At 42.9% G+C, this 24,960-nt stretch overlaps 1 protein-coding gene across 4 annotated transcripts in view; it reads right to left on the bottom strand.

Annotated features, from left to right (window-relative positions):
• Positions 1–24,600, bottom strand: part of LPIN1 (lipin 1) — a 55,139-nt gene extending 30,539 nt beyond the window's left edge. For 2 of the 4 annotated variants that reach the window (XM_033143120.1, XM_033143122.1), the window contains exons 1-2: positions 24,544–24,600; positions 646–846 (exon numbers count right to left, since the gene is read on the bottom strand). In XM_033143120.1, the coding sequence (XP_032999011.1) occupies positions 646–846; positions 24,544–24,591 (249 nt within the window). In that variant the 5' untranslated portion in view covers positions 24,592–24,600. Of the gene's footprint in view, positions 1–645; positions 847–10,044; positions 10,169–19,941; positions 20,187–24,543 lie in introns of those variants that run through there. The other 2 variants (XM_033143121.1, XM_033143123.1) reach the window with 2 other exon arrangements.
• Between the last annotated feature and the right edge of the window lie 360 nt (positions 24,601–24,960).

Raw genomic sequence — 24,960 nt, 5'->3', positions numbered from 1 at the left:
GTAGGATCTAACACTTCCTGATGAAAATGTCCCCCACCCCGGTCAAAGCGACCATTTGCCCAGAACGGAAGCTGCTATCCCAATCTGGATCAGGGACCCCACAGCTACAGATATATGCACTGCCCTGTCTCTGCATCTACATCTTAGTGTCTCCATGAGAAGGACTCAAACTCAGATGACTCACAAGTCACCATACTATGGTGCTGAGCACCACCTTCTACATTACCCCAGCCTCGACTCTGGTGGCGACTCTCCTACAGCTTCTCCTGATCCACAATCCTGCAGGAGTATGTTATATGTGCCCTTGAAGGGCTTCAGCCAGCCCTCCTGGTGGGGTGGGGGAAGCCACTGGAAGAGAAGACCTAGAGTGGCCTTCTTAAGCTTTCAAATAACTCTGGGCCTTTGCTGAGACAACATCTTCCAGAGCTCAGCCAGCAAGGCCCACTGGGAGCTGTCATGGGGCCTGAGCTGAAGTGGTTCTAGTAACCACTAACACACATCACTGTGCATGCAATGTATCATCAAGTGTGGTCCTGAGAGCGCATAGGATGAAAACATCCCTGCCCCCAGCACAATATATTGTGTGAAGAGGGAGCTTCTGAAACACACAAAAAAAACATGTCAAGACATCTTCTGTCCCCCTACCACTTTTTCCTTCGAACGCAGAACTCCCATCTTTCCGAAGCGCACGTGGAAAGGCGAACAGTGGAGGTTCCCATCAGGCTGGCGGACAACGATGACATCTATGCACCCAGACAACGTGGCAGGATTTAATCCTTTATAGAGCTCCTTCACAGTCACAAAGACTTGGCCTGCTAACTGCCCAACGTAATTCATGGTTTGTGCCTGGAGAGGAAAACAGGACAGAGGGAAGCATCAGAATCTGGAAGAACACAATAAGACGATTTGGCAACTGCAGAAGTTAAGAGACCAAAAATATTCTACAAAACAACCTAAGATTTCAGAGCTCTTTTTGTTCCATTCACTGGAGGCTCTTGGGCCAAATCCTGCCCCTCCCCCATGAGGAGTACTGGTTAGCTTACTGGCATCCCACTAGAGATGTGAAGGCCCAGAAAAAAACCGGAAAAATTCAGAAAAAAACTGCTTTTTCCGTTTTTTTCCTGAAGCCTTTTTTGGTTTTTTCCAAAAAAAAAATGGGAAAATTGAAAAAATAAAAAATAGATTATGGAAGGTTTTATTTTAACATGATGAATAAAATATTTTAAGATAAGGAGTTCAAATATTTTATAAATCATTTCTAAAAGAATATGTATGGTATATCAGATTATTCTAATTTCTGTGAGGACAAGCAAATCCTAGGTTACAAACTGAACTCTCCAATGCAAGAACAAGATACATTTCTTCCTTTAGGAGGTGCTGTTGTCACCAGAAAAGAAAAAGGTTTCAGTTTTGTTTTTGCATGTGTGTGGTATGCATTGGTTCTGTTCCTCTTCACTAGGCCTCAAAGCACTGGAAGAAAATATAGAGCAACAAAAAGGGCCTGAAAGTATATACTTAATTACAGCTCAGAAAATGATTCTGATTAAATTTCATGCCCATTCATTGAAACTTAGTCCCACTTCCTTCTTCAGTTCTTTTTATGAGAATGTTTTTTTAAAAAATACTGTGGAGAGGAAATATGAATAATTGTTACTTCTGGATTTTTAAAAATTGTTTTGTGGAGTTTTTTTGTGTTCCACATAAACTAGTAAACAGTTCAGGAGATTGTTGCTCCATTTGTTACAAATACAAATAAATATTATTTTTAAAGTAAATTCTGTTTGTAATACCGGTTAATTGTTTGGATACACTATATTTTTAATATGCTATTTGTGATAATTTTATGCCCATTAAAATTTTCCATAGTTATATTTTATGTTTCTAAAATAACAGAATGACTTTCAATATGGAAAAGAAAAAAGAAATGCTAATGTAGCATTTTTTTAAAAAAATCCAAAAATATCCGTTTTTTAACGGGGGAAAAACCAGGGGTTTTTCCGAGCTTCAAAATTTCCAGAAATTTTACATCTCTACATCCCACAGGAGTGTGGAGTTTCCCTGCCCAAAGTTTTCTGGTGAGCCACTGGATTTCTTGCAAGATCTCTTGGAGAATGGTGTCCGAGGCAAAGGCTTACGGTTTCATCTCTCAACCTCAAAGTTGCCCCAATGGACAGAGGAAGAAAACCCAATTGCCACAGATGACACTTTTTTGCACTCCCCCTCTCTTGTCCCTACGCTGGTTGAAAGCGCTGACTTCTGTGGCAATCAGATTTCCTCCCGTTTTCCCTCGCCACACCCCTCGCCACCCTAGGCTTCACACCCTCCTTAAGTGTTTTCGCATGCCTCAAATGTGTCCTGAAACCCCAGTCACACTTCTTGCTTGCAGGCTAGAGAGCGTTGGGTGGAACGAGCCTACAAAAAAGTAAGATTCGGTACTTGCTCCGTTTGCTTTCGCCGGTAGCCTTATCTGCTCCTGGTCAGGTGGCCCCCTAGAAAGTTGGCCAGAAAATAATGTGGCCCTTGGGTTGTAGTCTACAATGTAACTTACTCCTAGGTAAGTGTGTACAGGATTTCAGCCTAAGGCAGGCTCACAGTTGAGAGCACTGCACTCAGAATCAATCCGAGTCTACTGAAAAGCCTTGACATTTCAGCGTGTTGAGATATTTAGCAATGTAATGAGCATCGGGAATAAAATCAACAGAAGTATCCATGAAAACCTCATGAGAAACATCAATAAAACACCAGTGAAATACTGACTGGCTAAAGAGAGAATGTTCATAAAGCGAAGGCCTGTTGAAACAATGCAAGTTTTCAAAAGATGCCTGAAAGAAGGGAGGAGTGGTTCCTGCCAAACCTCTAGTGGCAAGGAGTTCCACAGAGCACTAAAAGGCTGCCACCCTAAAGGCTCAAACCACGGTTAAATGCCAACCAAGCGTCAGAAGTGCTGGGAAGAGGCAATGTGAGTGCTGAAACTGCATTTGCAGCTTGCTGAAGTAGGCATTAGGTCTCAGGGAAATATTCACGTCCCCAGGAACGTTCCCCAATTCCTAAGGAGACTGTATGTGGTCTGCAGGACACATTTTGTTCTGATTGATCCTAGAAAGCCTGCCTGCAGGAGCGCTAATAATAAACCAAACCAACTCAGTAAAATATAGGGCTACTTGTATCCTGTCGGCCTGCAACCTACATTTCTATATGGGGCTTCCCTTTAAATTTCCAGTCGAAAGAAAGTACTTCTTCACACAATGCGTAAACTACGCAATTTGGTCTGTAAAATCAGGGAGGGATGTTTCACGCCATCACCTGAAAGAAGTTGTGCATGGAAAAGCTTCTTGCAACTTGAGGACTTTTCTCACACATGGTCGTTTGCCACGAAAACAACACTCAACAAGAAGCCACAAGCAGTTCAGGCTCCCAAATGAATGTTTGCAAAGACAAGTTGGTCCCTGTTCCTCGTTCACATTTTTTCATATTTCATATTTTCAATATGTGGGGAGAGGGGGTGTGAATCAGTCCTTAACAGTAGCATCTTCTCCCTGTATTCCAATGAGCCAGTGACCAGTAATACATTCCTAGGATCCCTTCCACACACCTGTGAACATATATCCTGATGTTTTTGCACAAAGTGCATGGGGAGATTGTACCTCCTTGGTTGTTTATTGAGCATTCATTCTCTGGTTTGTTTGCAGGGAAGTCGTACGGTATTGTTGCACCAAGCAATTGGTTTCCAGCTCATTTTCCGGTCACTTTCCTTTATACAGAAATGGGGTGGAGGGGAAGCAGTTTTGTTGTGAAAGGATGCCAACTCTGCTTCAGTTGTGCAACCTGAATTTGCTGGTATGTTGCTGAATTCTCACCCACAAAATAGCAACAGTTTGGAAGTGACATTCCGTATTTTTCCGTGTATAAGACCCCCCCCCCCCAATGTATAAGACAACCCAAATTTTTTAAACTAAAAATTAAGAAATAAAGTTGCTTAGCTTTTTTGGGGGGGGAGATCACTTCTGCCAATTACTCACCCGCCTTCCCGCCACTGCCGATCGCATACCTCGCCGCAGCCGCCAACTTTCTGCCCACTCGCCACCCCCAACAGCCAACCTGCCCACTTGCCGCAGCCACCAATCGCCTGCCCGCCTCGCCACAGCCGCCAATCGCCTGCCCAATTGCCGCAGCCACAGCCAATCGCCAGCAGGCCTTGCCGGAGCCACCAATCACCCGCCCAATCGCCGCTGCCAATCTCCTGCTTGCTGCTGCCATTTATCGCACATCCCCTCTCTGCATTCACTATCCGTGTATAAGACGACACCCAATTTTTGCCTCATTCTTTTTTTAAGCAAAAAGCATCGTCCTCTACACGGAAAAATACAGTACGGTAGATTAGCCTGTCCTTATCTCTTGCACTGGAAAGGGGTCGTGGCACAATAGAACATCACAAGCTTCCTTTCTATGCAGATTGAAGCCCTGGGCTCCATCCCCAGCATGTGAAAATATGGCTCTTGGGAAGCAGGGCTAGCAAAAAAACAAAGAAAAACTATGGATAGCCAGTGGCAGTTAAAATAGTAATAATGAGCAAGACAGACCACTGGCCTGATTTAGTTATGAAAACAGCTTCACGCTTTAGCAGATAAAATGTGAAAGTTCTAATGTATTACAGAAGGCCAGCAATAAGTCTGTGCACCTTCTGCATGAAAATGGATACAGTACTCAGAAATTCTGCAGAATAAGTTTATTTGAGCATGTTTATAGAATCAAATGTGGCCCACAAACCATGTATTGCAACCAGTGAGCAGCTGGAAAACCCTGATTTCGCAGCCACAGTTTGGTGAGGTATGGAGCTTATAAAAACTCATGGTGGGCTACGGTGTATTGCTTGGTAGATCACAACGGAGCGTTTGGGGGGAGAGGAATATTATTCTTTTGTTAATAAGAACAGTAAACAGGAGCAGACATGAGGGAGAAGGGCTGTAGGTCAAAATAAGATGTTTAAAAAACAGATACAACATGGGACAAAAACTAAGAGTTCTCCAGTCATTAACATGTGGATCACAAGTTGTGCAGACCTGCTCTCCAAGGACCTGGCAACCCACTTTTGCCTGGTACTTTTGACAGCATGCCTGCAACCTTGGCTCCCTTAACATTCTCCCTTTCACTGTGTGGCTGAGGCACACAGAATTCTCCTAAATGTAAGGGCAGTCACATCAATGGTTGCAGCTGCCCCAACATACATAGCAAAACCCGGTCAGAATGAAAGAGCAAAATAATAATATCCTTAACTCTGTGCTAGTCCGTGACCACCACTCTCTCCTTCTTGGGTTTTCTCTCCACAAAATCAATGTTGCTTGCATTATTAAACACAGACTCCTCTACAAGTCTTCTGAATTGTGTTTATCCTGTATGCTTTTCTTTGCCAATAAAGCTGATTAAGCATAAATCTATCCACAATTCAGAAAGCCATGCAGAAAGGGAAGGAAATGTTTCATTCTGAACATTCCCCGGGTGAGTATTTTCAAAATGATGATTAAATGCTGCATGCCTTGACAGAATCCACCATAATAGCTGCTTCATTCAAACTCACAGCGTTCACAAAGTAAGTTTAGAAAAGGTTTAGACCCGATATACAACTATGTAAATTTGTGAGCATTGTTATAAAAAGTGATGAACAAGATAGTGCACGTAGCTTGATACATTTTAGAGCAGCGGTCTCCAGTGAAAAAATGGGACCCCACTGAAAGAACCATGCTGTTCTCTTCCTCTCTTTGTAATTTATAAAAGTGACACAATATGGTTTTTGAGCTCTTCTCAATGGTTTGTTCTGCCCTCTTCACTCAGGCTTTAGAATAAAAATCACCAGGTAACAGATAACAAGATCGACCTACAGAAATGAACTGACATTTTTTTATTTACTATTTATAAGATCATTTGAGGTCCGCCTTTTAGCCTCCCCAAAACAGCTTAAATCATCAGCCTAAAACATAATAATTAAAGGTACAAAATGAACAACGAACCAAAAAACATATCCAGAGCCACCTAAAATACAATTCCACAAAAGTCACCAGAAAAGCTTTAGAGAATCCAAAGCAGGAACTCTGCAAAACAGAAAAATATTTACCAGATGCCGAAATGCCAATAAGGAGGGAGCCAACCAGGCTTCCTGGGTAAAGGAGTTCCGTAATCTGGGTGCCAAAACCAAAAAGATTCTGTCATGCATTATCATCCAGTTGAACCTCTGGTGGCAGTGGAAAACAGATCAAGGCTTTTGAGGAATAGTGCAGTGGGCGGGCAAGCTCATGTCATGAGAAGGCAGTCCTTCGAAGATGTCATCCAATGATCTTCTATACTATGTTGGCTGGTTACATGGGACATGGGGAACTGCATTACGTCGGGTCAGGCTATTTGTCCATGTTTTCTGACTGTAATTGGCTCTCCAGAGCCTCAGTCAGCGGTCTTTCCCACTATTTGCTAACCTGATCCTTTTAGCTGGAGATGGCAGGAATAAAACCTGGGACTTTCTGCATCCGAAGCATGTGCTCTGCCACTGAGATACATGCCTCCCCCTAAATACACACACACAATATGACAGTGCTATATAAAGCATCTTTCCACACCATTACATGGCAGGAAACCCAATTTTATTACACATGTTCGGTTCAGGCGGAGAGCCGAACCATGGTTTGTCAATAAGCCTCAGGCACACACAGCCACTCTTCTCACACGTTCTGATTTAAATTATTCCTATTTGGTACAAACCATAGTTTGCTATTACATATGATCAGAAAACCAAGATTTGCAGCCCTGGCATGGCTAGTAAATTTACAAGCCAGATTGAGATGTCAGAATAAACACAAAATATAAAATAAAATAAAAAAATCTTTCCAGTAGCACCTTAGAGACCAACTAAGTTTGTTCCTGGTATGAGCTTTCGTGCGCCTGCACACTTCTTCAGACAATTTGTGTCAAAGAGGAAGCAACTAATTTAAGCATAGCATGGAAGTGCTTTCACCATTCTGACATGCAGAAATATTGAGGACAGGCAGAAAAGCAGAAAATCTGGGAATCATGTTCCTAAAGCTACTTTTGTTTCCTAAAACAAACTGGATGCTCCTCAATGTACAAGGGTAAGAAATCTTGAAATTGCCACTGTCTCCTCACTTTGAATGAACTGTTTCAGTTATCAGAGAAGGCTGACATCTCCATGGGCGAATAATAGCAATTCTAAAAAGAAAGAAAGATTTTTTCCCCACTGAGACATTATTAGTCTGTTTATTTTCCAGTGGTTAAATAAGGTGTGTGTGTGGAATTTAGAAATACAATCATAGATAATGTGACAGATAAAAAGCACTTTGCAGTCGGCCTTTCCATAGAACAAAACAGAATAGAAAGAGCATACCTAAACAAGCGGAGAATTTGCATAATTCATGGGATCCACCAGTATGCAGGACCCCACCCCTCATAGCCTAGTCCCATTTTCATGCCCAATTCTTCCTCACAAATGGCATCCACTTTCTTAACTGTGGGAGGGAGTGTTTCATTCTGATGGCTTAAAAAGAGAGAGACAAAAGTCAATACCAAAGGGAAAAGATACTTTTCCAGTAAAGGATGCCCCCCCCCAGGGGGAAAGCTGAGCACCCGCAATCACAAATTATTCACGCCTGAAATTAATTTATATCGTATTTCTAAGCATGCCTTTGCCCTGTGTATGATGATGGGCCACAGGCCTTAACACTGCTGATAAAATAAGCCCAGTTATACATCTGAAAGAACTTAGTAAATATCCCAGATTACTTCTGCACAGTTCCATTTCTAAAGCCAAAACATGTATCAAACAAGAATACCATTGTTCAAATATTTGCCTTTGTTTACCAAAGTGATAAAACAACCTTTATAGCATGTATGGGCATGGTTGAAATTACTAACATTTTCAAAATCCACTAACGGTCCCAAGTGCTTCCAAAAGAGCTCTTTGTGTGTTGTTTAGTCATATTTGAGTGCACAAAGAAGGCCACTCCAAACCCACAAAAAATGGTTAAATAAATACATTTGGAATGGAAAACAGGAGCACAGTCCATCAAGGACAGTTCCCCAATTCTTTTCTTTAAAGGGCTTTTGTAGAAGTCATTCTTTCTGGATTCTGCCCTGCTGGATCTCCAATGAGAAACTCTATTTACAGTAAAAATCAAAGCACAAGATTCAAAAACAGAGTTCACAGCATTCCAGATTGACCAATACCATTCTTCTGATGTCAACAACTCTCTCATCTGTGTTAGTTTGCAGGACAGTAACTAACAATCCAGTAAACTTTGAACCTTATCTCCCCCAGACTAACCACAGACTCTCAACAGGATATAACAGTTGCCATTAGCTTGCCCCATTGGTTCCAGTGGAACTTCTCTAAAATACAGAAAACCCTGTTTCGATTTTCATTATGAAAAAGGGGGCCAGTCTAATGATGATAATTTATTATATGTGTACCATCCAATTAATGTGGTTTAATTTATTTCAATATAAACAAATGAATTAAAACATAGGATCTGGAAAAGGTATCTTATCCCCGTTTTTCTTTATCCTCAGTGAGAAGCAAATGATGTATTCAGGAAACGGTAATGTTTTTAAAATTATATTATCTCCAGGTTCTACATGAATTTTCCCAAAAGAAAAAAGGGGGTTTTCAATCAAAGGTAAGCTCTTTTTTTTAAAAAAAAAGTCCCACTAATTTCAACAGTTAAATTAAGTGTGTTCCAAATAAAGTCAATGGGAAAACTTTAGGTGGATCATGCCGAAATATTTTAGTTGACTTTATATTAGAGCTGTTGGCAACAATCCCTCACCTAAGGGCTAAAGAGGCTTCGATTACATCCCTTTCTATAATACTGTAGTGATAAACAAGTGTGTGCATGTATATGTATGTGTGTGAAATATGAAGTCTCTCTACTGACGTTTGAAGCCAAACAAAAGGTATTTTAAAGCAGTGCTTTTTTTCTTTAAAGAAAATGTTTAGGGGTACTCTCATTTTCCTACTCATATTGAAATACTGCCCCTCAATGAGGCCAAACTTAGAGTCACAAAATGTTTCTGGGTATGTGTACTCCTGCATACCCCAACAAAAAAAGCACTGTTTATTTTTTTAATAAAATTTTTATTAGATTTTCCCAATTAAAAGTAAAAGTAAATAGGAGTGAATATATAGCTCGGAGGTTCAAAACCCACAAATAACATTGGGTTTATCAATACTGTCTAAGCACATCTATATCAGACAATTGTGCAATAAAACAGAATATATGCTAGCAAAGATAAAGAGGAGACCAAAACGAAACGAAACCCAGTGGCAGCACAACACACACTTTTAGCCAGGTTTCACAAGATCAACAACAATTGCTACAAAACCTGATTTTAAACTTCAAAACGGTCACGCAACTCTCCATTCCCGAGGCCAAAAGAGCCTGTCTTTTTTCACCAAGACAGCAGTTTAGCAAACAGGAAGACAAGAGACGGAGTGTCTGAATTCACATTTAACCCTTTTCTCCTTGCCAACGAGGCTCCAGAGAGGCCTAAAATCTATGCCAGGCCTGCAGATCTTTTTGCCACTTGCCACCATAGGCATGTTCAAAGGGATACTCGTATCTTTCTTCCCCCTCCCCTAATCCGCCTTGCATCAGAGCCTTTGCCGCCACATACCCCTCGATAAATGCATCTTAAGTCATCAAACCAACCCAGAGAATCAGGGGAAAGGCCACTTCACCAACTGTGGCTATTTTAGGATGCGAGCTCTTGTTAAAAATGCAGATTAATATCCAATACATATGTGGAGGAGAGCTTTGGTCCTGGAGGACAAACGTGTAATTTTCCAGGAGTCCGGTCCAGGCAAAAAAACAAGACAACACTCGTACCCAAGCTTAAACATTGCAACAATCTTAAGCAAAACATTGTGCAGGTAAAAATCCAGTGGCCTGCAAAATTGCCACAATATAGTACTATTTCCCCCAATACTTACCCCATCCCCTTGACTTCCCCCCGCCCGCCCCCCACATCCTTTCATCGGCTTTATACCTGTCCTTGCACCGTCTGTCGACCGTGAGAAACATCAGCAACTTTCCCCAAGAGAGGCAGAGAGACAGCTGCCTTGCCACTGCTCTTCTCCTCCGCAGCAATGAACAATGAAGGGCTTCGGATGAGGCTAGCTAGGCAGTGGCAGGTCAGGCACCGGCCAGAGCCTTGCTTTGTATGCAAACAGGCTGCTGCAGCGATGTCAATTCATCCCACATAGGCAGCCTGGTAACCGCCCTGTAGGAGGGACCTCGAGAAGGGAGGCAGGAAGGGGGATCAAGGAGAAATCAGGAGGACATCCATCGCAACAGCTGTGATTTTGGTTACCCAATGCTAGATCCACTGGAAGCATCTTCCTATATTTGCCCCACTTCTGGTTCCTGACCCCACTCCAGCTATATCTTGCAATGTGTACAAAAGAGTTTGCTGCAAATCATAGACCACAAGAGGCAGGCCCAAACTAGCATGGTAAATTCATGGGGGGTTTTGACAGGCAAGCATTGAGACAGTGGCAAAACCGTCTGTCACTTGCGAAATTGCACCAAAGTTCTAAAATTAATATTTGTGCGTGAAATTTAGAGGCATAAAATTCTTTGCATACTGCTTCTGATAACAATTTATTTTAAGGATTGTATGGGGGAAATTATTATCTGCTATCTGCTCTTCAGGGTTTCAGACAGGGAGTTATTGACCTAGGAATTTTATTGTTTTACTCTGTGTGTGCACGCGTGTACACATACAAGCACTGGCCCTTTCCTGTGGCTATTTGTGAAAATTTAAAGCAACAAGGGACCCAGTCACTAATTTCCACCATCTTATTTAGTGAGGCCCTTTCATTATGGACGGGTAGCCTGTGACTACAACTCCCATCATCCTTCACCATTAGCCATGCTGATGGGAGTTGGAGTCTGAGTCCAGCAGGGTCATAGAGAACCACATGTTCGCCACACATTATTTTACATTGGTGGCTTGGGCTGGAATCTATTGTTATGACTTGGGTATCTGATGACTTGCTAGTAGCCTTGAAACTCCCCAATTATCAGAAAACTGTTTCTAAAGCATCAGAAGTGAGCAAGGAAGGGTATCGGTTTTTAATTTTATCACACCTAGGACTAGGAGTATGCAGGGCATCCCTACAAACGTGTCTGGCAAATAGCAATTTCTTGGCCACATTTCCTTGACCTGTAAAATGGGAATAACATCAGAGGGCTGTTATGAGAGGATGTACATAAGATGAAGGAAGTCCTTTTAAAGTCCTTCATGCCAGAAACTAATCTGCTGTGGCCAGTAATAACATGTTTGGGGTGATCATCAGAGAATATATGGTGGATGACTGGATTGATCAGGTTCTTGGCATATGAAAACACTGAAATCATGTTGTAATTTGTTTAAGTGCCTGGGCCTACGTGCAAATAGTCCTCATGAAGGGATTTTTGTTTTGTTTTGTTTTAGATCTTCATTTGGTTGATCGTTGAGAATAATATGTCAACACACCTGAGCATATACAATATATACTTGTCATGTTTTCAGTTCACTTCAGTCACCTCATGATTAAGCAGACTGTTGCTTAATGCAACAATAAACCAATGTGGCATTTACAAGTGACACAAATAACATCTTGCATCTTTAGGTAGCTATGAGGGTATCAACTGAAGTGCTAAATTTACTTTCCCAACCACCTCTTTTTTTTCTCTTATATTGGACTCTGAACAGCATCAGATTGGCTAAATCTAGCCGTTCGTAATTTCCCACAATGCCCCCAAACTTGTGTCACTCGGGGACATTGTGCAAAATTTAAATCTTTTCCCAGGCCTTTGGCTAATGAGACAATCTACGGCCTTTTAAATTTTGGAGGGAGGGTTATTGTTATTGTTTTGTTTAGTATAGTGTGTATTTTTGTGGTTTTATATTGTAAAGCACCCTGTGATTCTCGGATGAAGGGCGGTATACACATTAAATAAAATAATATTAATATATATACCCAGCTGCCCACACTGCCATCACAGCAAAGTAATACCACATGACCCAGTAATTTCCCCAGAGCCTTCTCCAATCTGGTGCCAGCCCTAAATAACAATATGTTTTAGTCCAGAACAGAGGTAGCCACCATGGTGCCCTCCAGATGTTGTTGACTACAACTCCCATCAAGCATAACCATTGCTCTTTCTGGCTGGAGATGATGGGAGTTGTCGTCCAAAACACTGGTGGGCTCTATATTAAGTAGCTTTGATATAGAATATGTGATTAATGAATGTGGTTGATGAGATGAGATATTTTGAAATCACATGTACATTATTAGTTATTGTCATTCATACACTGTATTCAAATTACAGGTGCAAGGAAGGCATAAATAGATGCAATTAAAAGTAAGCACAAATTGTGCATAGACTGCATATTACAAGGGATGCAATCCTGTTTAAATAGTACTGCTCCTTCATTTTGGTTTATACTTAATTACCAGTAATTGTATTTCTCTTCTCATTTTTTATATTTCAATCTCCCCTGTTTTATACTGTGATGGCTTACGCGGGTTATAAGCAATAAAACTGCGTCACTTATGAAAATGGCTTTATGACCAAGGTGACAGTATTTTTTGACATGTTTACGCAGATGGTGCTTGGCATAAAAAAAAAATGCTCCATAATCCAGAATATCAAAGCATAGGCTCTCTCTGTGTGTGTGTGTGTGTGTGTGTGTATTGTGTGTATTCCTGATTTCAGAATGTCACCCCACTGGGAGTAAAGATATACAGTAATCCTATTTACTGGGCTGTGTTTCTTCTACCTAAAGATAACATATTATTTCCCGCAAGAGCATTTACAGTAAAATATCTTAATTTCAAAATGGAGCCGCTTTCCTGGAATCACCTGCACATCCCAGAAGCCACGGAGAACAGCAAATTTCTGGAGTCGTTTCATGTCTAAAACCTTCCTGATAAGCTACACCTGCCAAAATCCTTTCCTATGCACATCAGTCAAAACCCTACCCTCCTTTGCACAGTCTCACACAACCCATACTCCAGGTGTGTGCAGTCTTGCAACTACTGCTAGAAGAAGTGAAGACGTACTCTGCACATGCTCAGATAGAAGTTCTAGCAATTTCCCCAAACTTGGGTCTCCAGCTGTTTTTTAGGACTGCAATTCCCATCATCCCTGACCACTGGTCCTGCTAGCTAGGGATGATGGGAGTTGTGGTCCCAAACAAATGTTCTGAGGAGACACAGCCATAACAAAAAAGGACCAAGTAAAAAACGTGTGCTTGGGCTAGAGCCGTGGCGAGTTTATCGTCAGACTGGTCAGTACCGCGCTCCTTCAGCCTATAAAGGCGAAATATGATGAATGGTTGCTGGACGCCTGTGTGACTGCAGTTGGCGGTCGGGATCTCCCCTTGGCAGGGCCCTTCCCGTAGAACCTTGAGCGCCTTTCTGCTTGGCTGTCGCGCTGTGACTCAGCGCGGGGAGCAGGGGAACTGAGGCGATCCCCGCGGCCAATCCGGGAGCGGCGTGTCCTCAGCCGAACGCGGATGGCGGTGGGGGGGGGGGGGGAGGAGGCGGATCCGCGCGCTGCCGGCAGAGCGCAAGGGGGCGGGGCCTTGGAATGTTGTTTGCATGAGTTTCCCAGGCACGTGTCGCGTAAACACCATTGTCCCCAGGCTGCTATTAAATTCGAAAGGGGAATTTAACCAATCTGAAAGGATATTTTTTGGGGGGGGGGGGGGCCTTTTGTTAGGGAAGCAGAACTTCAGATTGCTATGTATTTTTATTAGTTTTTAGTTATTGCGGGGGGGGGGGGGGGCTACGCCCATGCGCTGGAAACGGAATAGTTCGCCGGGTACATACCCACAACAGGGATATCTATTTCAAAAGGATGGGTTTTGAATGGGGCTTGGCTTCTAAGGAATTTGGTGTCTTTCTCATGTTCATATCCCTTAACCTTCAAAAAAAAAAAAAAGTTGGGGGGGAGAGGCTTCTGAGCACTTTGCGTTTCTGCAACTGGCGACTATTCAAAGTGCTCAGAAGTCCGCTGTGTGTTTTTTAACCTTGACACGTGAAAGCACGGTCGTGGGTATACGATCCTGTTTGCGTTTCTGCAACTGACGCCTCTTCCGACAGGATCGTACATATACCTAACTATCGTGCTTTCACTTGTCTGGGTGAAAAGAAAAGGCTGAGAGACGAGGAGTCGCGATTAATGGCAAATTCATTATAATAAATGAGAGTTCCGGAAACTTAACAGCATTTAACGCATTTCCCTGCCGCTTCCGTTGCTGTGTGTGTCTCACGTGCTGGCTTCGCGTTTGAGCAATCGCTTCTCCCTTGCCCGGTGTAAAAGGGAAGCAGAAACAAGGCCCGGATGGTGTGAGAGACGATGCATGTTCCTAGCTACCGCAGCCGATCTTGGAAGGAAAGGAGAGGAGGGAATGTGTGTGGGCACACAGGAATGTGTGTGGGCAGGGTCGCTTGTTTAAGGCAGAGGAACAAAAAGCAGGGCGGAGCTGTATGCACGCATCGAAAAAATAAAAATAACAAAACAAGGACGGGACAGCACGGTGTTTTTTTAAAACAACAACAGTAATTAGCTATGCAACTTTTCCGTGCCAGCTTTTGAGGGCAGAAGTTGAAGACAACTTTTGTCAAGAAGGAGGCAAGGAAGCTTCCATAAATTTTGTCCCTAGGTAAATAATCAACTTTAATAAATCACATTTATGGTTCAGGAGAGGGCCACATAGCTCAGTGGTAGGCTACAGCATTATGTTTAGCAAGCAGAAGAGCCTACCTGGTATCAGGGTCTGGCATCTGCAGTTAAAATTAGACCAGACAGGCAAGACTCTCTGCCTGAGACCATGGAGAATTGCTGCTGGCCAGAGTAGTAGACAAAACTGAGCTAAATAGACAGCTTCCTGTACTCCTAATTCTTTTTTGTTTTGCTTTATTTTTCCTACTTCAGAGATATTTCCTTTGCAATGCGCTCAGGAACATTCAGGTAAAAGGTCTTGCAACACTTCACAACAGGAAAAGCTTTAAGGAACAGGTAGAAATCATATTATGTACCAAGAACCAGCCTGTTTTTATACCTGCATCTTCCAGTGTAGGTAATGTCTGTGTTCCTCGTGATAATTGATTGCAATCCTGCACCATTCAAATAAATGGGAGATTTGCTATTAACTTTGACAGGAGCAAAATGTTGGCCTATTTCTTTTAAAACTATGGGAGACGCACCTTATACAAAGTGACATCATGGCATTATTTTAAAACTAGATTCCATAAAGCAAGTGAATTGCTGAATTCAGTTCTGGTAAGATTTGTAAGGGAACAAAATGTGATTCAGTAATTCAACAAGTGCTTTTTTTTTTTTAGTACTTCGTTTTTAGGGGTGGATGTAGAGCTGCCATTTTGGATGGATGAGAAGGAGAATGCACACAGGAAGGTTTTATGGCCCACTAAATTGAAAATTAGTGTGCTTTAAAAGCTTTTGTTGCAACAATTTTCTCTTCATATCTTACATTAGCTGACTACTATGGCAATATTTTCAACACAGGGCAGCCTGGATTTGCTCGTAACAACTGTGGTGAGCTAAAAGGGTTTGGAGTAGCTAGAAACCTTAAGCCCAGCAATAACAATAGCTTTGGAACAATAAAGTGGGAAAATGAGATAGATGAGGTGCTGAATGAGATGGAACCTTGCTCTGATTCAGCAAGGCATTTGTTATATTCTTACATTATGGTTTTTATCATCTGAAATTCAGGGAGGGTCACTGCCCCCGCTGTCCCGCTCCCCCCTCCCCAAATACAAAGATACTGATGAAGCAAAATTCCTCTGTTATCAAATAAAACGCTCAGACTGCATGAAATGATGCTTTCTGGGACAGCTAGAATCCCAGAAATTGTATCTGTAACCCCATAGAGCAACACTTCAAGATTCTTTTTGCCGACTCTTTGTCATTTTCCTAGCAATCATTCATACACAAGGATATTCATTTACAGAGGGAAGGCAAAGGTTTGTATTCATCAGACACTTCTGGCAATAGGTTCAACCTCCCAAGCCAAAAACCTCTTTTCTCTAGCTGAATTTCTGATCAATAACTGCCGGCGTTCTCTGTTCTAAAAACCCTGCCATTTCCACAATGACCCAGTATTTCATATAACACTGCTTTTACAAAGTCACACAATTTCCTCTGTCTAGCCCACTGATGTCTGTTTTGACTGGTGTCCAAGTCTCCAAGGCTGTTTCTCAGTTCTGCTGAGATATCTTTTTTTTTTTTTTTTAAACAGAATTTATTGACATTTTCACAAAATAACACAAACCCAACCCCCACACCTACAAATATCAAAACAAATACAAATACACATAATGTCAGGATTCTTCTTCTTATCTGTATACCTTACTAAAAAAAAAATTTCTAGTTCCAAATCTTGACGTTTGACTTCCCCCGCCTATACACCTTCGGTTTTAAAACAGTACACTATTTCCTTAACAACTTTTCTCTATAAAGATTAACTTTACTTAAAAAAGAAAAAACACCTTTGTCTTAATCTTTGCATTATAACCTAAAACTTAACCAAATATTCTTACAGCTAAACTTGTTTCTTCTATCATTTATCATGCTGCTTTTCACTTAAATTCAATATCTCCTTACTTATTTAAAATAGACTTGTAATTAACAGACTTCACACTCCGATTTCGGATACCATGGCAGACCATCTATATTATACATTAATTGGTTCAACCCACTCCCCTTCTGTCCATTATCTTCTCCTGTCTTTCACCACAACCGGATCTCCTATTATATTCTTCTGAATGTCCACAGATCCAGGTTGCACCCACAACAAACCCTGCATCGAGCTCCAAGATGTTCATCCTCTCCATTCTGAGTTTCTCCGTGCCTTTGTACCATACTTCTTCTTCTTGTAGAAATCTTAATTCTGTGTCCCTCGACCCCGAACTGCCACCTCGGAGTCTGGATATTAAAAATCTTTCCGTTCCAGGGCTGCTGCCACCCCCTGAAATCGGCCCCTGTTCCACTCGGATTCGCTCAGCCATCTCAAACCATCCTTCCAACACATCTTCCAGCTCTTTGCAAAAGTCTGTTTCCATTGAATAGAACTTTCGAAAAGCCTCCTCTGTGGAAAACAAATTCTTTCCATTTATAATCCCACTCAAGGCTCTTAATTTTCGATCAAGCAGTTCCAATTGAAAGACAGTAAGCTTTTCCTCATCCTCCCAGTCCTTCAGTGCCAACATAAGCGCAAAGTCCAACATCTTCGGGGGGAGGTGGGTATCAAGTTACGTTTCCTGTCTTTTCCTTCCTTTGTCTCAATTTTTTCCTACGCAAGTCCAAATCGCCGCCATTTCTTCCGATGTCGGAATATAAAGACCAAAACTTCAAACGGAGATATTTTTTCCTCAGTTAACCCCCAAAAGGAGATCTCAACAGACTCAGCTTTCAAATTCAAGATGCTTTCAATTGATTGTTGTAGCAGCAGTCACTTAAAGGGTTAATTTCTTTCACCACCCGAAGGGAGAGAGGCGGGCTGCCTTTCTTCTTAATCCCAGAGCTTTCCCGGAATACAAAGAGTCAGTCAATTACTCACAGCTTCTGGTTTCTTAGCAACTCCTTAATGACAGGTAGAACAGAGACGCTCATCACGGACTTTGCCGCCGCATGTAAACATCCCGGTTGGGGCATGTCCCCTAAAGCCCGGCTCCGTGGTCCCTTCACCCCCACTCCCCCTTTACAGGGGGCGCGGGGGAAGGGTTCGGAGCACAACGGGCACAGCCGGGGAGCCCAGGGCACGGGACGCTCTTCCCGCACCCCAACCGAAGCCCCGCTATGCGGCTGCAGGGCTCCTAACCCCCGGGATGAACTGGGTGCTTCACAGCCGAAGCAGCCCACGACCATCCATAATGGCGCCAGCCGCCGGAAGTCTCTGCTGAGATATCTTTTAACTGGAGATGTCGGGGAGTGCAACTTTGAACTTCTGATTCCTGTACATGTACTTTTCCCCATAATTTCCCTTTTATTCACTAATCAGCTCCATATCTTAAGAGTTGCCTCTAATAGGCCCTGTACACAAAATTCACAAAACAGAGTGATTGCTGTAGGATCCCACCAACACTGACATACTCACGTCTAAATGGTGTGTAAATTTTGCCATGCAACGGAATGCACACATGGTAAGCACACAATTTAGGCATAATTAGCCCTGTTTAGGGAAGCTTTTAATCATAGCTGTCAAGTTTCGGATTTGAAAATAAGGGATCAGCAGTCTCACCTATCCCGGGGACAGTCACATGTAAGTGGTGGGCGGAGCCAGAAGCAAAAGTGGGCGGAGCAGTAATGTAAACTCCAAGCGGGCTCAGAGCGGAACAAAGAGGAGGGCAGCCAGCAAAGAGGAGGGCACCCATGTGCTCTGCGCGATGGAGCCCCATCGTCTTCTTGTCTGATCCCATCAAAACAGGACAGGAAGCAGCAGCTGCTCAAAGGCAGCCAGGCTCCGCCCACCAGCTAACCTTATTGGCCGGCTGAGGGGCTCAGCGGCAACGGATCGGGGCTGATGCAGGAGGAGGAATACACCCCCCTGTAAGCACAGGAAACGGCTCCCACTTGCTTTGAGGGCTGAGGCTTTTCTCTCCAAGTAGGCGAAGTCTTCCCATCCAGTCCCTGGCCAGCAGGGGAGGAGCTGCTTCCATTAAAAACGGGAAATTTAAGGGAAATAAAAAATAAGGGAGAGCAGCGGGAAACTGCTTGAAATAAGGGAGAATCCCGGGGAAAACGGGATACTTGACAGCACTGTTTTAATGTGATATTTTAATGTATTTGATTTTTGTTGGAAGCTGCCCAGAGTGGCTGGGGAAATCCAGCTAGATGGGCGGGGTACAAATAATAAATATTATTATTATTATTATTATTATTATTATTATTATTATTATTATTATTATTATTATAAGGTGGGGCTGGGAGCTTACAATTAGCTCCATGCCCAACCCACTTAAAGTATGCTAAGTTTTCCACATACTTGCAGTAGGCCTTCTAAAAAATTGACTGCCGAACATTAGAATTTCACTCCAACCAAGTGAGATTTACTTCTCAGATAACATAACCCAGCAGCACTGGCCCAGATGCATAGATAACTCAAGCATAAGCAGATAGGTCAAATAAATTCTGCATTGGCCCTCAGCCACACTTTCTACATTTCTGCTGTTGTGCTAGATCAGCCATGGAGGTTACAATATGATTTCTTGAACTGGTTAGTCTGGTTGCTCAAAGATAACCTCGATACAGGAAACAGGTGAGAGGCACAGAAACCTACTGCCAGAATGAAATCTGGACAGATGGACAGAAGCAGTAAACAAGTGGGAAGAAGGAAGATCATTAGAAACAAATATTGGTGTCACAAGGAGAGCTTGGGGTTCTCAAGCATTTGCTTTTAGGAACCTGTTAGCAATTCTAGTTATCTATGGCATGCAAAAGAACATATTGCATTTATAGTTCCCCCCCCCCAATCTTCACATGTATAACACATATCTAAGCAAAGGTTGTTCCGCTCTGGACATATCTAAATACATGCAGAAAAAGAAGGGAAGAACTTCAGGTACTAGAAATAGGCTTTATTCCAGGCCTGACACATTTTCAGGTAGAAATCCTGGGGGGGGGGGCATTTTTCTAGCAGAAATTATCAAATGCAAGCAGCACCAGAGCAGGAGGTGACTATATTTAGTTCTGTACCCTATCAGAATGTGTCTATCATCCAAGTTTTTACACTTCACTTTTGTTTCAGATTACCAAGAACGAAGGTTGGTTCCCCCATCACCCCAAAAGAAACTGGCAGACCTGACTGTCTTAAAAGCAACAAAGGACATGTACATATCTAATTTTATACCATTTCAAACAGCATTCTCACCTTGGTCTAGTTCATCAGATCTGCCTGTAATTGATAATGACTGGGAGACTTGACATGCTGGATGGGCTTGTCTGTACCTGGTTTCTTGAGGATGGAGAACTAGGGGTGTCTTAGGTTCTTTGGGGCTCTCCATTTGAATTAGCCTACTGTAGGCTTCCCAATTTGTGTGGTGGCCATCTTTTCTTTTCCAGGCTCTTATTCTTTCTCCATCCTTCCACCATGCCCCCTCTCCCCTTAAACCCTTCAAGCCTGGCCTCCACCCCTCCCAGCTGCCCCTGTCTAAGGAAAACCCCTATTGTTAAAAGTTTCATTGTGGCATCATCCACAGGCAGACAATGATGTTTTCAGAAGTACTTTCAATGAGAGTGAGCAGAGGAAAGGAAGATGTGGAAGGAAAATGAGAGAATCAATGGGATTTTAACTCCTGGTCTAGTTAAGGATTGCAAGTAAAAAGGTAAAGGGACCCCTGACCGTTAAGTCCAGTCACCGACGACTCTGGGGTTGCGCCGCTCATCTCGCTTTACTGGCTGAGGGAGCCGGTGTTTGTCCGCAGACAGCTTCCGAGTCATGTAGCCAGCATGACTAAGCCGCTTCTGACGAACCAGGGCAGGGCACGGAAACACCATTTACCTTCCCGCCGGAGCGGTACCTATTTGTCTTCTTGCACTTTGACGTGCTTTCAAACTGTCCTGCTAAATTAGCATTAGCTGTGGGAGCAGAGTAAGATTCTTAATTATGTTCTCTTTTGTATTTCTTTCCTTTTACACAACTTACTCCCAGTTTATTTTTCCTAACAGACATTTATATACATTATTTCAATACCAACTTCAATGTATTATGCGGCTCAATGTGGTGCCTTCCATAGTTCCAGTTACAGGTAGGTAGCCGTGTTGGTCTGCCATCTGGTATCTGAAGAAGTGTGCATGCACACGAAAGCTCATACCAAGAACAAACTCAGTTGGTCTCTAAGGTGCTACTGGAAAGAATTTTTTTATTTTGTTTCGACTATGGCAGACCAACACGTTCAATGTATTATGTTAGTTTTCTTTTGAACAAGACCTCACTGAAGACTTAATAGTGACATTTAGCATTCACTTTATCAACAAATATAGAAACTAGAGACAGAAAACCTGTCTGTCACAGCCCAGCACACCTCAGGCTGCTGCTGCTGTATCCCGGTTTTAGCTGGCTCCACCTACAACTCTTCAGTCTCTCCACCTCTCCCAAATTCAAACTGCAAAACTGGTTCCAACCCACAGTGCTTCTCTGCCTTTCCCTTTAGCCGGAGGTTGTCACATTCCAAAGGCAGGGGGGGGGGGGAGATTCCAAACCGTCAAGGAACACTCTTGCGCTGGCACACTCTTTAGACCTGTTGTAATATGGTAATTTACACTGCAGCATATCTACTCAAAAGTAAGCGCCATTAAGTTCGGTGGGGCTCACTCCCCGGTAAGTGGATATAGGTTTGCAGCCCTTGTCTGATAAAAGAGAGCGGTGAGCCAGAGATGGAGAACCTGTGGCACTCCAGAAGATGCTGAACTCCCATCAGCTTCAGCCAGCATAGACAGTGATTCAGTATGATGCGAGTTGTAGTCAAACCACATCTGGGGTAGCATAGGCCCCATATCTCTGGTATAGGCCGTAGCTGCAGTTGACACCCTTCAGATACCTCGCAGATATACACCAAGAAGATCATTCTCTGACTCGCAACTCCACTACAACTTGCCACCACGACTTCTTAAGGTTGAGAATAGCATGCGCCTTTCTGTAGCCCCGGCTAGAAAACTGAAAAAAAGAACCACTGATGTCCAGCAGTAAGAAAGCATGTCAACACTAGCGCCAGTGTTGCTATGCAACAGCTCAGCACTTCCTTTTCCTGTTGGAACTCTGCCCTGATTGGCCGCCATCTTTGGCAGCTGCAATAATGAGGCTTCCAAGAAATCCCACCTGCATGGAGTGGAGATGGGAGAATAAGTAATGTTTGCTGGAATAATACTAATGGATATCTGTGGTGCTTATGACACATGCCATGACCAAAGTGAGGAGCCATTGGAACTTCATTGTCCAGGCTCTCCCGCTTAAAAAAAACTAAAAAACTAGGAGGGTTGGCTAAGAGAACCAGGATATCTAAAACAAAATGGGACCAGGATACCAAAAAGATTGCCTCACGCCTTATATATCCTGCAGATACCATCTCATCAGCAGGTCTGTTCTGCACAGAGCGCAAATTGGGATTTTTAGTGTGGCAGTAGCTACACTTTGGAGCGCCGTCTCATGACACATCAGGCAGGCGCTATCTCTATTTAAGTGACAATGGTGGTTTTTTTTGTTTGTTTTTTTAAATCCTCTGGAGAAGCTGGTGCCTCTGTTGATTACATATCCCACTTCCAGTGACCTGACCCTAGTTACACCCACCCAAAAGTGGGGAAAGTAACAATACTCAATGTGTATGTGGGAACTGAAATGCTGACCCGTGTTTCAGAACCGTGCATAAAACAAGTACTGTTGGAAGCTCTAACACTGAGGGATTAAGGTGGCTTCCTTCCACTTCAGACAAGTGCCATCAGTCTATTATTTGCATTGCACTCCCAAGCCTGCACTTTTTGTTTTAAATAAAATACTTTCTGACAACATCAAAGAGGGGGTGAAGAAACTAGGAGACCTTGAGTGCATGCCAGGCAAAGACTTATTCACACATTTTAAAGCAAAGCCTTTGTTTTCCCAGAGAATATTTTCCCATGGCCAGGATAAGAAAATATTTCCTGATGTTGCTAATCCTGTTTAGGAGCACTAAAGCTATTACTTAGATATCCAAGTACCATAGAACAACCACAAAAGAAATATACAGTGCCTGTTTACTCAGAGGTTTTCCACGGTATCTAGCATGACTGACTCCCAAATAAAGGTTGCCTAGGATTCCAAGCCAAAACTTGAACTATCCCACAAGCTAAGAATACCACCCTTTTCCTCATGGACTTGGACAGAGAGTGGCTGTGTGTGCCAAATATAATATTTTCCTGCATCTGATGAAGTAGACTGCAGTCCACAAAAGCTTATACCATAATAAATGTGTGTGCTTTTAAAGTCCCACAGAACCCTTTGTTGCAGCACACTAAGAGCTTATCCACACTTATATTTTGCTCGTTCTGTCCAGGTAGAGATCCATGCTTTAACGCTCCGTGTCAGAGTGTCGTTTTCTCGCCCCAGGATTTTCTCGTGAAAATCCGCTCTTTAAAGCTGAATTGGAGTAAATGTCAATTTGGGTTATTTTCCGCAGATTGACGTTTGCTCCGATTGAGCTTTAAAGAGCAGGTTTTCATGGGGAGAGCTCTGGAACAAAACACACGAGGGGTTTTGGGCACAGAGCTTTAAATTGTGGACTGTGCTCAGAAAGAGTGCAGGAAAGGTAATTGTGGATAAGCCCTAACACACTGCACAGGTCTCACCCAGGCTTCCTTTCATGCCACATTTCCAGGCACAGGTCTGCACTTTAAAATGCTGTGTCCAATCACATTTCCCTCCGAAAACCCATTCTTTACTGCTGAATCAGAGCCACTGGTTATCCACAGAAAACCCAAATTGCCATTTGTTCTGAGCCAGTGTTAAAGAGCGAGTTTTCCTGGGGAAAATAGAGGGACAAAAACATTGGAGTAGTGGGGGGGGGAGCCAAAAGGGTGGTTCTTTACTTCTCTCTTTTTGTACTCCTTTTTCCCACCTTTATTTCTTTATGTTTTTATTATACAGTGGACCCTCCGGATACGAATTAAATTCGTTCCAGGGGTGCATCCGCAACCCGAAAAGTCCGTAGGCAGAGGCGCTGCATCTGCGCATGCGCACACTGTGTTTGAGAGCTTTTGCGCATGTGCACGTGACAAAACCCGGAATATACACTTCTGGGTTTGCCGTGTTCTTAACCCGAAAGTTACGTATCCAGAGCGGTACGTAACAAGAGGGTCCACTGTATTTAGATCAAAGACTTGGTTCAAATAAAATGGAAATATATTTGATATTAAGCTTCGTATTTTTCCTCTATAAACCCTAATGAAACTTATTTAAAAGGAAAAGAGAAACAGGAAACTGAAAGAAACTGAAACTGGCTTATAATCAGCCTTTGAAGCAGGTCCATATTTGATGATATGTAGTAGCAGCTATTCCCCTCCCGATGTATGTGGCTCTTTTCCAGCTGTGCTTTAGCATGAGCATTATAACCTGAGAACATCTGTTTCTACTGTTTCTTCTCTGATAGGCTTCCCTCCTGGCATGTGACACAGTGGCTGTGGTTGGCTATAAGCTAATCAGCCCATACAAAGTACCATATGAGGTGGCACAGATGACTCATTTTGAAAACAACTTGAGTATGGAGGGTTGCAATAAGTTTAGTTCACGGCTTTCTCATGCCTGTTTTGCAGATCCTAATCTCCCTTGTTTGTGAATGTGAGGTGATTGCCGCTGAGGGGAAAACCCCATAATGTTTTATGTGGAATCTACTAATTCTCGATCTGCTGGGCATGGTACAACTCACTCGCTTAACCACAGAACGCAACGCCTACAAATCTTACATCAGCCAATGAAATAAATGCAAATAGAATAAAAATAGCTCACATTCAGGTTGCAAGTCCAAACATTTCGGATCCAGCCAGGATCTTTCATCAGAGGAATCTGAAACCAAAAAAGAAAGAGTCATTCAGCTAAATGTAATCCGTTGTTTAGTACACCTATCTGCAAACTCCTTGTGGAGTTTTCTGGCTCTGCTTACACACAAGTACTTTCTCTACGACATTTGTTGTAAATCTTCACCTCTGCTGCAAAGTGTTTTCTCAGGCATTCGCTGCAGCTGTTAAAAGCCCTGTGAGCCATATATGTTTGAAAACACTGGGTTCCTTGTGCGCAGGGGTGGTTTTGAGTTAGCAAAAAAGCAGTTCCACTCATGCAAAGCTGGTTTGCCCCTACGCACTGTGGACCCCTCCCCCATGCCCTCCCAAGCTGCTCCTGAAGATTGAGGAGCCCTCTAGAATGGTA

Source organism: Lacerta agilis, chromosome 3, assembly GCF_009819535.1.
Source record: "Lacerta agilis isolate rLacAgi1 chromosome 3, rLacAgi1.pri, whole genome shotgun sequence".
NCBI classification, from domain to species: Eukaryota; Metazoa; Chordata; class Lepidosauria; order Squamata; family Lacertidae; genus Lacerta; species Lacerta agilis.
This window is presented reverse-complemented; position numbering and strand designations above follow the sequence as displayed.